Source organism: Solanum verrucosum, unplaced genomic scaffold (assembly GCF_900185275.1).
Source record: "Solanum verrucosum unplaced genomic scaffold, falcon-dt-bn FXZP01000198.1, whole genome shotgun sequence".
Classification (NCBI taxonomy): Eukaryota; Viridiplantae; Streptophyta; class Magnoliopsida; order Solanales; family Solanaceae; genus Solanum; species Solanum verrucosum.
Genome location: NW_026020173.1, coordinates 2,327,602 through 2,343,465, shown reverse-complemented (window position 1 = coordinate 2,343,465; position 15,864 = coordinate 2,327,602). Strand labels below are relative to the sequence as shown.

General features: G+C 32.9%; 2 protein-coding genes across 4 annotated transcripts in view; both read right to left on the bottom strand.

Annotated features, from left to right (window-relative positions):
- Window positions 1–15,864, bottom strand: part of LOC125828795 (chloride channel protein CLC-c-like) — a 1,181,495-nt gene that overhangs the window by 870,096 nt on the left and 295,535 nt on the right. The gene's annotated exons all lie outside the window — the stretch shown is intronic.
- On the bottom strand, window positions 8,326–14,064 carry LOC125828793 (potassium channel AKT2/3-like). Its single transcript, XM_049508114.1, has 11 exons — window positions 13,725–14,064; window positions 12,898–13,116; window positions 11,257–11,415; window positions 10,823–10,880; window positions 10,425–10,742; window positions 10,093–10,332; window positions 9,683–10,000; window positions 9,408–9,596; window positions 9,242–9,317; window positions 8,598–9,158; window positions 8,326–8,530 (listed from the first exon to the last, which is right to left on the bottom strand). The coding sequence occupies exons 1-11, from the start codon at window positions 13,988–13,990 to the stop codon at window positions 8,400–8,402; spliced, it is 2,535 nt and encodes an 844-aa protein (XP_049364071.1). The 5' UTR covers window positions 13,991–14,064; the 3' UTR covers window positions 8,326–8,399.

Genomic DNA, 15,864 nt, shown 5'->3' with positions numbered 1-15,864 from the left:
TTTAGAAGTTCTATCACATTGTTTGCAGTGATAGTGAACATATTCATGTCTTCGAACTGAGATTGTAGCTTGTAGAATTCATCATGTTCGCAGTGACAAACATCACCATGACATTTGCAAGCATCATTCGAATCTTGATGAACCTTAGAAGACTCAGGTTGCTCATCCTCTGTTGCATAACTTGCTTCAGAATCATTATAATCTGATTCGGAACCAGAAGTATATAGAAAACTATAAATCTTCTCTTGAATATCAGCATCAAGTTCTAGAGTCTTAAGCTTTACTAGCTTACAATTTGGAGCTATATGCCCAAATTTTCCACATTTATAACACTTAATCTTATCAAGATCTCGCCTTGATCTATTCTTGGTAAATCTATGAGATTTACGATGAGCCCTACGCTCATCTCTTTCTTCTCTAGTCCTTCTCTTAAATCTTCTTTTCTTATGATGAGATCTATGAGATTCTGATTTAGAAGTTTCTCGGTTGGTACCTTTAGAAGCATCTGATAAACCGAACTGAGTACAAAAATCTCCTAATTGAGACTTTTCTCTAAGCTTATCCATATTTAGCTGTCTTGAGAGTTTTAACTCATTGCACAAATATATGTCTTCTTGCGTACAAGCCCCAATAAGCTCTCCATGGGTAAAATTACTATATGGAATAATTCTTTGCGGATCTCTAAGAGTCTTTTTCACTCTTTCTGCAAATAAAGAAGGTAAACCATCAACAAATTTGGCTTTCCAAAATTCTAAGCCATTTTCGGGAAGTTCTATTACCCGACTTAAATAAGTGTCTTTATACCATCTAAACTCACCTAAATGTTTACATCTAAGACCATTTAGTAAAGATCTAATGGTTTCATATTGATTGGTAAATATACCACTAAAATGTTCTAGGATGATCAAGATTAAAGTTTAAACAGCATCTTCTCTATTTTTAACTAAAGCAAATCCTAGGTTATCAACTCCTTCGGCTGTAGCCTTAGCGTTTATGACCATTGCCTTTGCATCAAGGGTCATATAATTATCCCACCAACCTCTTAATTGACCCGTAAAACCTGCAATAATCATTTTGCAAATAGTCTTATCGGTGTTATTAGCGCTCTTGCAGATGGTAGCATACATAAGCATCCTATGAACTAAAATAGTTAACTGTCTTTCAGTCAAACCATCGAGATTCCATTCATAAATATCGCTTCCACTATAAGAGGTGTTAGTTTGATTTCAATCTCTTTCCTCTATTAAAACATCTTGAGGAGTTGGTCTGGGATAATAGTAAGTTTGCATACTAGGTTTTCTAGCATACGTATTACCACTATTCTTCTTTGGATAACCATGAAGTTTATTAACTTCCATTTCCACTTGTGTCTTGAAATCGAAAGTGGCTTCCATTTCATCTGCAAAATTTTCAGCGAGGCTTATTGGTTTCGCACTTGCACCAAATTCTGAAAACTTTTTACCTAAAAGGCTTTCAAGATCATGAAGAGGTCTAAGAATAAAATCCTGAATCTCAGGAGGTCTTTGAATTGGGATATCAGGCTGTTTGGATGTAGAAGCCTGTTCAAAGACTTGTTTCGTTGATTTTAACTTGTCATCAATTTGAATAATCAGATGAGTTAGATTATCTAACTTCTTATCTAGAGAACAAATATGTTCACCAATGACTTTAACATACAAACCCAAATAATTATTTTGAGAAATAAGTCGATTAATCTCATTAATACTTACTGCGGCCACCTCATTATCAATAAATTTATGAAAAGCAGTAAAAGTAATACCAGCATTATTTGGTAAAATAAACGGAGCTTGAGGAGGATAAATGGATTGAATAATATTACCTGATTCATCTTTGTAAGATCGTTCAAGAACGTTGATGAATAAAGGTAAATAAGTGGTTATAAACCAAGGCACAAAGAACATAATATGATTATGTAATGCACAAGTTTCATAAAATTCTTGAAAAATATTATTTAAATCTTCTCTACTGTAAGTGTCAAAAAACCAAATTTTAAACCGGTTCCATTTTTCATTTAAAAATTTGTTTTGAATATATTTTCTTGCCAATGAACCTGGACTAAAATCAATTTGATGTTCTCTCATCATTAAGTATCATTAAGATTAAAATCCATCTCGGATACAGAAGGAATATCTTTATCAGAAACATCAGATGATTTATCATTTGTTTGAACAATGTTTAACCGAGGATCAATTTTAATTTTTTGTTTTTCTGCAGATATAACTGTTGATAAAGTATGGAAAGAAGCAGCTCGATTTCTAGTTGGACCATAACAAGGTTCTATCAGAGAAATATGTTGAATAGTCAGTCTTCTATCAGAAGCAAAAGAATGTCTACTATAAGGAATACTTTTTCATCAAACTGCATACAAATTTTTCCATCGAAATTTTGGCTAATATGAGAATATTCAGAATTGGTGACAGCATCTGTCAGTTGTTCAGGGGGTATAACAGAATCTAGAATCCAAGTAGTAGGAAAATTAATTTCTTCCCATTTTATAGGTCTTCTAGTAGTGACCTTAGATCTGGCGAAATTAGTTTCTACCAAAATAGTTTGATCAGATGTATCATATAACTTACATCTAGGATTCAGAGTAGCAAGTAATTTATAATAGATTCTATAAGACAAGCAGATTAATTCAGAACCAGCTGCATAGTTATAACCATGCATCTTAACATTCAAAGTTAAAGCATCTAAGATATTAGAATCAGTCAAAGATAACTGCAAATTTGGCTGAGCATTAAAATAAATTGGGCCATAGGCCACTATAGATTCTATCGAACCCATCAAAGACTGTCGAAAATTAAGATTTCTCACGTCACGAAGAGCAGCTAAGAAAGTCTCTGGTAACCCTTTAAGAGTCAAAGGCTTGAAGACAATTTGAATCATGCCAATATGTAAGAATTTGTATTGAGATTTATAAAATTCAATATCATGCTTATTTAATAAACGAATAGTTTGTTCTGACGAGTTTAACGCCAAAGATTGCTCAGTTGTTTTAATCAACTGTTATTTGAGATTTTATCAAACCAACCATAATCATAAATAGTTTTTATATTCACTTTCGGAATAGTCCATTTGTTTAACAAATCAAGATTTTGAGGTATATCTACCTCTTCTTGATATCGATCACAATCTAATATGCAAAATCGTCCTTTAATTTGTAATAGTCAAATCCAATCAAGAGTAAAATGATAACATCATCCTTAACTAAACAAAAATAAAATTGAGGCTTACCATAAATCAATCAAATATTGGGTATGAATTACTTTACGATGTGGTGAGAATTTAAACAAATCCTGCAATATGTAAAATTATTGATACATTAAATTTTATCAACTTGCAAAATAAAAAATGCCTATAAATTAAATAATAATATAAATTCTAAATTCTAATATGAATCATCAAACTCGCCTAACAAAGAATTACCTTTATACTCAAATAGTTATTTACCATTTGTTTCACTTTGCAATGCCTACATCAAAAAAAGAAGAAGTAATTACCAAATTCACACACACAAAAATGAAATAAAAATAAAGTAAAGAAGAGTGAGAGAGGCAAAGGGATTAAGGAGAGGAGAGGGAGTTACAGAAAAAGAAATGGGTTAAGGGGAAAGGAAATGGGATGTGTGTGTGTGTGTGTGTTTTAGTAGGAATGGGTGGGAAGGAGGGGTAGTTATTTCATTTTGATTGGATTTGAAAGGTTTTTAGGGGAAAATTAATTATATTTTTAAGCTTTTTAAATATTTTGGAGGGAGAGGTATTAAGTTTTGGTTGAGTTGGGTCAAAATAAAAGATAAAAAGATTTTTTTTATTAATAATAATAATAATAATAATATATATATATATATATATATATATAATTATAAAATTTAAAATTTTATGTTATGATAACCAAAATCACTAAATAATACAAAGTAAAGTATAACCATATTAGATAAAATGTTGAAGTGAAATTACATCTACAAAGTAAAAAAAAAATATCCAAAAATATTATAATAGAAAAAAGAAATAGAGGATCATAAAATTACAATCAAGTTAAAATGAAGAAGGAAAAGGGTGTGAATATATGATGAAATTAACTTTCAATATCAAATGTATTGTATTATATAATTTGAAAAAAGATTAAAATAAAATAAATAAGTAACGAATTTAACAAATTTTTAGGGGTTGATAATCGCCACAAATAATATTAAATTGTGGTGATTTTCTAACCTCCTTAATAAAACCACCACAAAAAGTTTTATATTGTGGGGGTCAAAAGAAAATGTCACAAAATGAATTATACGTGGGATTTCTAAAAACTCCCACAAGTTAACATGCTACAAATTAAGCATTTTTTTGTAGTGTCAGGCTCTATGGTTAAGAAAGATTCTACGTGATCTGGAGCAAAATGACATTAAAGCTACTGTCATTAAGGTTGACAACAAGTCAACAATATCTATGGCCAAAAATCCAGTGCAACATGGTCGTAGCAAGCATATAAATGTGAAGTTTCACGCTATCAGGGAAGCAGAGACGGATGGCGAAGTTCAACTTGTTCATTGCAGCTCAGATCAGCAGATTGCAGACATCATGACCAAGGCTCTTCCTAAGGGAAAATTTGAAGTTCTAATGCCTAAGTTGGGAGTATCCAAGAAAAATCTCAAGGAGGAGTGTTAGAAAATGAGATATTTCTAGATGTTTTTTGTTTAATTGTTATTTTCTTAAATATTATGTTAAGTATGTAAAGGAAAGGTAGTCCTTGTTTTATGGAATATGTTTTGTAAGAAAGTCAATAGTGGTTGGATATGTATGGTCTTCTACTAACTTTGGAAAAGCTTATGTAGATATATGTGTGTATGCCTTTTGAAAACTGAATATGAATGAAAATTACCTCTGTTGAACCTTATCTTTTTGTCTAAAGTTTCAAATCCTAACACTAATGTCATCGGGGTATCTGTGATAAGTTTGTAATGACCTGGTTGATCTTTTTTTTAAAAATATTTTCATGATATTACTATTCTACCTTTCCGATCTTGGCCCCGAGTCTCATATATTTGAGTTTTGAAAGTTGGTTACAAACTTCGAGAAAAAAATTGAGAATTTGAATAAGTTTGTAATTTTGAAAGGCTAAGTTGCTTAAAAGGTGTTTTCGGAGTCTTTTGGAGTTTTGAATGTTGAAATGGAATTCCATTGATTCTATTAGTTCTGGAATGTGGAAATTGGTTTATGAGAGTTATCGGTTTCAGATTCATAGTTGTTTTGAGGATTTGAGGCCATAAGTTGAAAATTGTTGAGATTTTTGTCTTTGGGTTGACTTTGGTCAACATTCGGATCGGATGCTCGGATTGGAATTTCAAGAGTTCCATTGGACTCGAGGGATGATTTTAGACCTAGGTGAGATCTTGGTTGAATTTTTAGAGGTCTCGAGCTTTATTTGGCCTTTTTAGGCGTTATGTTCATTTCTTGTGACTTTCACGAGTTTCAGGTCAAAGAGACCTCAGTTTCGTGTTTTGATAGTTCTATTGTGTCTCGAACATTGATTTTATCCAATTTGCATATATGGTTTGTGTGTGCGGGGTTCTGAACGAATCCTGAGGTCCTTTTATGATTTTTGAGTTGACTAATTTTTCTGTATTGAATTGTTGAAGCCAACCCTCTGCGATTGTGAAGGGGTGACCGCGTTCGTGAGAGATCAAAGCTTTGACCTCCACATTCGCAGAGTGTAGGGCGCATCCGCAGGCTCATTTATGAGTTGTCCGGTCATGTTCGCGGACAGAGGTCTGCGTTACGGAGGACCTCTGATAGTGTTTTGATCTAAATTCAGGGTTTCTATTCCATTTTCCATTGTTTGAGCTTTGAGAACTTTGTGGAGGCGATTTCAAGTGGGATTTTCAAGATAAAATAGTTGAGTAATGTTTCTTGACTTTAAATTTTCAATTACCCATTATTAATATTGAATTTATGTGTTCAAATCAAGATTTTGGATTGATAAATTGAGGGTTTTCAAGAATTTGAGTTGTTGAAGTAAAATTGGGTTTGTGAAATGATTTCAAATCCTTTTTCAAAATAATTTTCACCAATGAGTTTCCAATGTCTTGAGTAATGTTTTCAAGTAAAGATTTTCGGATTTAAACCTCGATTTCGGAATTGAATTTTTGAGTTGATTGACCCTTTTGTCTAAATTATTTGAGTTTGGTAGTGATAATTCCGTAATCTTATTGTGATTATTTGATTAAACTAGATTGTGGGGCATTTGATATCGTTCGAAAGGAGAAGGCTCAAGTTTTCAATTGATTAATTGATTAAATTAAGGCAAGTGGTCTCTTAAACTTTGTAACCTAGTAGAATCTTTATTTTCCTTTCTTTGTATGTTGGGGAATAATGGGATTGAGGAAGGGTTCATTGTTCCACTTGTTTAATCTTAATGAGTAATAAGGGGATTAAAGAAAAGGCGAATTGTTGATCATAATGCTTGTGAATTGCCTTGTTGTGACCCCTATTTGACTGATTGATGAAGTGCTTTGATGGCACAAATGTGGACTTGAATTGTCTGAATTGTTGTCTTTTTCTTATGGTGTGACATTGCTTAATTATATTGATTGTTTAACACCGTGATGAGACATGTGATATAAAGCCGAAGGGAAATGACTTCGGCTAGTGATTTGACATAAAAACATGTGATTTAATGTCTTTTGATACTTGTGGTTGATCTACTTGCTACTTGTGATTGATCTACTTGCTACTTGTGAATTCTCTACTTGTTACTTGTGAGTGATCTACTTGTTACTTGTGCATTGGCACACTGATGTGTGTTGGTTATTGAAACTGTGACTATTAAACTATGTGGTTAAGCCATGTGAATTGTGTATTGTGAAACTGTTAATTTGAGCTAATTTCTATGCAGGTTGTAGTTTGAGGAGGTTCGGTTAGGATGAAAGAGGTATTCAATTTCTAACTAGGTTGCTTTGTTTATTAGGTTGCTTATTGGGTACAGTGTTGTTGGTACTCACCCTTTGCTTATACACTTGTGTAGGTTCCGAGCCCGGCCGGACCCTTGTGATCTTCTTCTTCCTCGGATTTCGAGGCTTGTCAATGATTTCGAGAGGTAGCTACTTGTCATCCCGGCAGTTTCCCTTGTAAATTTACTTTATGCTTTGTTCTATTTGAGAAACAAAGATTTTGAGACTTGTACTTATCTTTCGAATTCTATATTTACATTAGTGGTTTGTAAATGTGACAACCAAGTTTGGATGTTAATAGAATGAATAAATTTTCCGTTTTCATCTTGTTATTTCTTAATCTTTCCATATTTTCTTTCATTTCGTTGGAATGAGGCTGACTTGTCTTGATGGGAATGCATAAGTATCATCACATCTATTTTTGGATCGTGACAAAGTGATGTGTCAACATAATCAGAACTATTCCATTACCGGTAGATCGATGACACCTTTTTCACGGGACCTCCACTTTTTAGTTCCAATTCTTTATTTGACTGGTGCGTGTTTGCAGTGCGCCCAATCTGACACCAATCAGCTTCGAACCTAGCGCCAAACTTCAAACAAATGATGATACTTGAGAGCATATTGAAACTGATCTTTTGTAGAGGGCTAAGTAGTCGTTTTATACTAGTATCATTAGTTTTTATCCTCTTAAGTAAGCCCTAGCATAAAAAAGTGGGCATCTCATCATCACTTATAAAAATAGAACTCCATCATCAAGCTTTGAGAATACAAGCAATTCACGATTTTCTTACGTCTTATTTTTTCTCATTTGTCATCTTTTTCACCCATTGTTAAGATAATTTATGTTCTTTCATTCTTACTTGCTCAAATGATTTAGCCAAAAAATAAAAGAGTGTGATCGACAATAATAGACTTGCCTTTTATTTAGTGAAAAACATTTATTTCAATTTTTAAAAAATAGACTTGCCTTTAATTCCATTTTCACAAATTTAAATATTTTGAAATGATATTGATTTCTCCATTAAATTGATGTGAAATAAATAAAAGAGGATTTACGCAAAGAGTATCCTCAATGCAAGGGACCAGAGGATGTAGGCGAAGAGTATCCTCAAGTCATTACTCTTTGCAGGCCTCCACAATTTATATATTCAACACTATAATTTGGTAGGTTCCTATTTATTTTCCTTACTTTCAAATATTTGAATGGAAGGAAAGACTAAGGCCTCATTTGTTTCTATTAGAATTAAGACGTCTGAATTTCAATAAGTATTTGAATATTAAGATGTGCATTAAGATCTAGATGTATATATTTGAATACATATCTGAATATTAAGATGTGATCTCAAGATCTAAACACTAAATGATTAAGACTGTTTGTTTTATAGATGGCTAATTGTGTGAACAAATACTTAAATTCTAGTAGAACAGAATTATGCTACATTATGGAGTTTGTATACTCAACTATATAAAGCTTATCGTTATCCCGTATGACTTCCACAGAGTCAATGTCCGATCCTTCTTCATTTGTCACCACTGCATCTTTTGCTTCAAAACCAAACTTCTGGCCTATAAAATAGAAAATATTTAAATTCGGAAGAACTAAAAATGGAGAAGAATTTGCTTGAAAAGGTACCTGCAATGCCTTTGAGTTTTGCAAGTGAATCGGGAAGCTTTATTAACTTTCCTGGTTCATTGCACTGAGTGCTTCTCCTGAACTCAGGATGACCTCTGTATATGCTAACTCTAAAAGCACATTGATCTGTATGGCTTTCAAAGTCGTATTTTTGTTCCTGTTCATGCTCCTTATGATCAACTTTATCCATATCGGATATTATTATCCTGTGCCCGACATCTTGTTTTTGCAGCATTTCACTTAGGTTCATTGATGAAAGCTTGTCCTTCAATGTTTCATCAATCTCATCTCCGTTTAATAATAAAAGCTTTACCATATCTAAATGATTTTCTTCTATTGCAACATGGATAGCAGTTGATCTATGTCGATCTTTTGAGTTAACAAGTAATCCATGTTTGAGGAGTTCCTTCATAATTGTTAATTCATTCCTCCTAGCTGCTTTACATAGGAGGTCACCAGAAACATATGGATCAGAAATACATGCCCAATGGTACAGGATTTCAAATATGGGATGTTGTTTTGCTGCTATAGCTTCCCATAATGCGGTGTCACCATTTGCATCTGTCATTTATGGAATAATCAAGATATCATATACCACTTGGCTCTCAAAATTTTTACAGTGACATTTATTGAGGTTGTCCTACCTTGTAAGTGTATGTTGCATCCATGTCTGAGAAGCACCATTACACATTCTTCATGCCCTTTTGATGCTGATATATGCTGATGCAATGCATAGAGAGAAAAGATGTTGACAAACTCGGATACAACAAGTATATTGGTAACGTAAGAAGTATACAACAAGGGACATACCAGTGGAGTTTTCCCTTTGGAATCACAAATATTAGGGTCTAATCTTGCCTTGAGAAGCTCATCAAGAAAAGCAGCATTGCCTGTACTGGCAACAGTCAACAAATTGATGGACATGTTTGGATCGCTATCTTCGTCCCCAACATCAAGGAACAAGTCTGTAAGTCTTAGATCCTTGAGCTTCTTATGATGCTGTAATCAACACAGTATATAGAAAATATTAATACCCGACTCTGAATTGAGACACTTGGAAGATCACTAAGTAGCTACGAATGAACCTGAAGAAAGTTGTTCATCATGGTGACATTATCCTCTTGTCTGCTCTTCATTGCTTCAATCAAAGAACTTGTTCTTATCTTTAAGAGTTGTGAAAGTGTCCTTGTCCGATACGTGTAGCTCTGAGGCCTACAACAAAAGGCCCCAACTTCTCCAAACATGTCTCCACATCTCAGAGTCCAAACAATCTGCTCATTCTCCATCTCACTATCAATCATTTCCACCTCCCCTGAAACTATGATGTAAACCTCATCTGGAGATTCATTCTGCATTATGACATCCTCCCTTGGGGGTATATACTCAGCCTTCATATCTGCAACCTGAGCGATCATTATGATTAGACAAACAACATGCATGAAGATTTATGAACGAGTCGATTTTTTTAGTTCATAGAATAAAAATGTCATCTTACAAGGTGCAAGCGAATTTCCCTGGAGATACCCTTGAAAAGATAGACCTTTTCAACAGTTGGCAAAAACAAATGATGTCGGATACTCTTGCAGATTGTCTTGGGAAGTTGTTCAATTAGTTGTTGTTGGTTTAAGCTCTCTGCCTTGAATCTTAAGCACATGTAAGCCAGTATTTGCTCCTTCAGTCTTGGAGGCAAGTGATTACGACTCACAAAGTTTGAAGCTGATTGTATGCTATTTCTCTGCAAAAGAATTGAACGCCATTTTATCTCGTATACACTTGCACTTATTTTTGCTCCTGATGCCTATACATTTCAATAAGAAAGTAGCTTACAAATTCCATGGTGCGACTGGTTCCTTCAACAACTAAATTGGTCATGTTGCCAATAATGTAAGCGGTAAGGCCAAGATTGAAGAGCATGTAGAAAATGATGAAGATCATTTCGACAGTGTTAACAGCATGGAGGTCACCATAGCCAACAGTTGTCATGGTGGTGATAGACCAATAAATAGCTGAAATGTACCTAATCCAAAGGCTTGTCTCTCTGAACTTGGGATTCACAGATCCTAACCAAGTATTTCCTTGGTGGGGATATCTGTCAGCCAACAAGTAGTAGAGGCATCCAGCACAGTGCACTGAAAATAGTGTTACCTGTTTCATGCCACACACTCACTCATTCATAAATCTTCAACTAGGAAAAAGATCAAAATAATTCTTTTATGCTAACTTACAAACAAAAGCCTAGCACATCTGATCCAAAAATAGCTGAATCTCATATCCTTTTCAAGTCTGCCAATCAACATATAGAACAAGTCTAATTAGTAGAATAAAATATGTAAGTTTTATTTGTTCATGTAAAGATGGGTCTTGAGCTGTAACTCAACTCCAAAAGTTAGCTCATATAGGAAGGATTGTCCAAGTTCATATAATGAGACCAAATTCCCATTTCTTTTCTGATGTGGGAATTTTTAACCTTGTTAACTAGACACGATAATATGGGAGGCCAACATCGGTGAACAAAGAATTGGAATGGATGTGACTATGATACCATTTAAAAATGAAGTTTGAACCTAAATTAGGAGAGGATTGTCAAGTCCATATAAGGAAATCAAACTTTTATCCGCTTTCCGATGTAGGAATTCTTAACAAGTGAAAGAGAAATTACCGGGTGAAAAATTGCTTAACTTTGCGAAGACGCCAAAATCTGAGGATTCCTAAAACAGAGTAAGAGATGCCAACTTGATGTTTGCCAGTAAACAATATGGCAAGTAAGTCAAAAGGGATGGTAGAGGCCACATCCATCAGAAACCATGTTGATACGTATCTGTAAATATATCATTATTAACTCGTAACAAAACAAAACTAATTAGCCATACAAATACATTACTACTATATTATTTTAATGTAATCTATACATACTATAATTCTGAGTTACACATCTAAGTAACTGCTTAATTCATGATTAAATTAACTTGCTTTTGCATTTCTTAACCGACAAGTTCACATAGATAATACTCCCACGGTTCCCTTTTTTTCCCTTTTTAGTTGTCATATTGTGTTTTTCAAGAGTCAATTTGACAATTATTTTTATATTCATATAATAAAAAAAATACATTTTAAAGAGTTAATTAAAATTCATATCGTTTGACGATAAAAAAAATAAAATAGGGAGATACTCCCAACTTTAGGGATTGACTCAAATAGAATGGGTTGACCCATCAGCCATTTGAGTATAATATTTTACCTAAGCTAATTAAAATACTTTGACTCGTCACTGGATAAATATTAGTTTGGTCCAGCTCATACATTTTTGATGCTGCATAAAAGCAAAAGATATATTCCAAATCTCTTCTTTTTTTTCTTTTGAATTTGACTGTTATAAATGAATAATTTTTTTAAAATATTTTATCAGACTACTCCAAAGTTAACTACATGTGACGATTAGAACGTGAAAATTAAAGAATTTAATAGATTATATAACATGTTAAATTATACTGATAATATTTTGAACATTTTTAGAGTTTGGGAGAGAACTCTTTTTTCCTTTGGACTATTCCCACTCAATAATTAAGGGAATAAATGTACGGTTCAAAATCTAAATCTTGGAAAAAAAAAAGAGAGAAGATGTTGGTTCTTTGCACCTGATCCCTTGGTGGGGGAAGGACGAATATTTAAAGAGGATCAAATCTATTCGCCATGATTTATCGATAACATATTCATTCACGATAAAAAAAAGGAATCATTACTTCTTCAAATTAGAATAGTCACGTTCTTACGCAGCGTTATCAAATCTCTGTTTATCATAAATATATATATGTGGAATATAATTATAATATACTCCCTATGGTCCATATAAATATGCTCTCTATAGTCCATATTTATATAAATATGTGGAATATAATTATAATTTTTCATTTAATGAATGCCAGTTCAAGCCATGTGGAAATATCTAAGATCATAAAAAATAAAAAAACATATAGAAGGAAATATAATCATAAAGTAAGTTTAGGAAAAGAAAAAAAACATATATATTACTCCCCCGCGTCTCATAAAGTAAGTTTAGGAAAAGAGAAAAAACATATATATTACTCCCCCGCGTCTCATTTCATATGACTTAGTTTAACTTGACACATAGTTTAAGAAAGAAAGAAAGATTTTTGAAATTTATGATCTAAAATAAGTTAAATATGTTTATGTGACTGTAAATTATTTCATTAAGGATAAAATAAATATATAAATGGATCATTCTTTTTAAACAGACAAAAAGAAAAAATAAGTCATATATAAATTGAGACGAAGAGAATACCTTGTAGCAATTTTTCTTCTATCACGAACAAGCAACTGAGAGGTTGAATCAATGTATGCGACGGAGAAGGTCAAGATGATATCAGCAGCAAAAAAGAGATTTACAATATTATCTGCGATGTAAAGCTTCTTGTTTGGATTTAAGTTCATGAATGCTATCTCAAATGGACATACCCATGCACAATATGCCACCAATAGCACCATTAGTGTCTCCCAACACCTACATATATACAAATCTCTCCTCAATTAAGTTACAATTTACATAATTAATATTTGTACTAGCTAGTTAATCAATTAATTAAATAATTTACCTTATAATTAATTAAAAGTGATGTGAATGACTTTTATACTATGGATGATACAACTTAATAAGCTTACATGAAACACACACATATAAGCACGAATTCATTTATTCCGTTTGGTTTTGCAATATCCAGATATATATACACATTAAAGTTGTTCATAAAAAGTTTATCTGGTGAAGCTCTCACTTGGTACACACAACAAGATCTCTATAAATGGTGTGACTGGAGTGATATGCCACACGACATTAAATCACACCAGATGGGTTTTACCTGACTAAGTTAAAAGAAGAAATTAACTAAGACATTTCGTTAGTATGATCTACGTTGGAGGTAGCTAGAGTACTCCAACTACCGATAAGTGAAAGTGAGATGTCTATTATCTTCATTGAATGCCAAGATAACAATCTTTACTATGAGAAAATGATAATAATGATGGGACAAAAGTTCATAGAAATCATTTCTTGCCACAACTTAAACCAAAAAAGACAAAGGGGAAACATATTATTCTTCCATTTAAAATTACCTGTATGTTGAAGTGATAGGTGAGATAGTGTTGCCTTTGTGCAGATCAGTCTGATTCTGGTTATAACCAGAGGAACCTAAAGGAGGAAGAATGAGCTTTGACAGGTTGTGAAAACTCATATTTCCTAAACCTGAATTACCACCTCTCTCATTATTATTATTATTATTATACATATCTTCTTTTGTTTGGATTTTCTCCCCATCTCCATCACTCATGTTTCTATTGTAGAAACCATATGATGAATATTTCACTTCCATATTCATCATATTAATTATGTAATGGAAGAAGAGAAAAAGAATTATACATTATACTAGAGAGAAAAAAGAATTGGATGGTGGTCCTTATATGAGTGGCCCTTGAGAGGTTGTGTATGAAATTAATTTATCTTATAGAAAAATAGCATCTTAATTTTTTTTAGAACAACTTTCACATATAACAAACATAAAAATTATATTTGTATGTTATAGTTATAGTTTGCATAATTGCGCTCCATAGCAAATTTTATGTTTGTTATGGAGCTTTTGATTTGTATAATTCGCTACAAACATCCAATTTTATACAAATTATTCAGTTTTGTATAAATTCATTTATACATTGTAATTTGTATAATAAGATATGTATTTGTATAATTATAAGTGTATAGGACGAAATATATGTATTTGTATATACACTTTTCTCTCGCTTTATACAAACATAAATGCATTTTATACATTTTATACCGAAATGTATAAAATGGTTAATTGTATACCGAAAATGGCTAATTGTATATCGAATCAGATGGAAAAAAAAAAGGATATTTGCTGCGAATTACAATTAAAATAACCTATAACTATAACATTTAATTTGAATTAATAATTTGCTATTTCATACAATTTTCTCTTTGTTTATTCTCATCAGATCTCCAATATAATGCAGACATAGCTATAGGGATATGATATCATGTCATATTTATTGGTTTGGCCCCTTGTGTAAATCAGTGCATGGAGGGCCCTATGCACAGCTTTACCCACTTAAATATTACGGCAGTTATATAACGACGGTTGCAATGAACCGCTACAAATATAATATAATACAAGATTTTTTATATGTAAGATTAAATATTTTAATAGCGACAATTTGTACTTAAGTTATGATGCTTTCAATGAACTGCTACAAATATAATATAATACAAGATTTTTTATACGTAAGATTAAATATTTTAATAGCGGCGATTTGTACTTAAGTTATGAGGCTTTCAACTGCCACTATTTTATTTTTTTTTAAAGAATTTTTGGTCCAGTGGACCTTTTATTCATTCATAATCCTAAATAATCCACAAAACCAAATAGGAAACAAATTGAGACCAACCCAAATACTTGGTCGGTCCAAAATCTACAGTTTGGGGTTTTTTAGAAACCATCTACATCTTTGTCTCAGTTGCCTCTGGTTGGTGCCTCTATGTCCTTCTCTGCTGAGCTTGCAGCTATGGTAAGCATTTATCCTGCTCTCCATTGTTCTCCATTACTGCTTTTCTAGTTGTTGATGTCAATCCCGCTTCCATGAAGATCTCTTGAGTCAGGCGCCTCGATGTCGGCAATGCAATTCTCAAATCCAAAACACCGGCGATCCTAAAGGTCACAACAGCACGGAGGTTAGTCGAATTTCTATAGTACGCAACTAAAACTTGTACTATTTCTCCATTTCCGTCCATGTTCTTGCTACAACTATTATGCAAAAGCTTTTACTTTATGTCTAATCTTTGAATGAATGGCCTCTGTTACTCCTCTGTATACTCTGTTGTTTGATTGTTGATTGATCTAGTTCGGATTCTCAATGAAGGAACTTGAGCCTTGTCCATATTCAAAATGCATCTTCCTTTCGTAGGTAGACTAATGAATGTGTCGAACTGAACCACTCCTACTGCTCCTATCACTACGTTAGCTACGAAATTCACTAAATTGTTCCCCTCCCTCAGCGTATGTTGAATCCTTGCTTTGGTGATCTTTATTAATTCTCTACATTCCTCCACCTGTTCAACTCTTTCCCAGGGAACTTTCCAAGAGTTCCTTAGACAGTTAACAATACTGAGTGAGTTTGATTCCAGCCAAAACCCCTCTAATCCAATCCTTTTACAGTATCTCAATGCCTCCAATATTGCCAT

Coding starts and splice junctions, on each gene's coding strand:
- LOC125828793 (XM_049508114.1), bottom strand. CDS start 13,990: ATGATGAATATGGAAGTGAAATATTCATCATATGGTTTCTACAATAGA. Junction 11,416..12,897: donor AGAAGAAAAATTGCTACAAG/GTATTCTCTTCG, acceptor ATATATTTACAG/ATACGTATCAACATGGTTTC. Junction 10,881..11,256: donor GTTAAGCAATTTTTCACCCG/GTAATTTCTCTT, acceptor GTTGATTGGCAG/ACTTGAAAAGGATATGAGAT.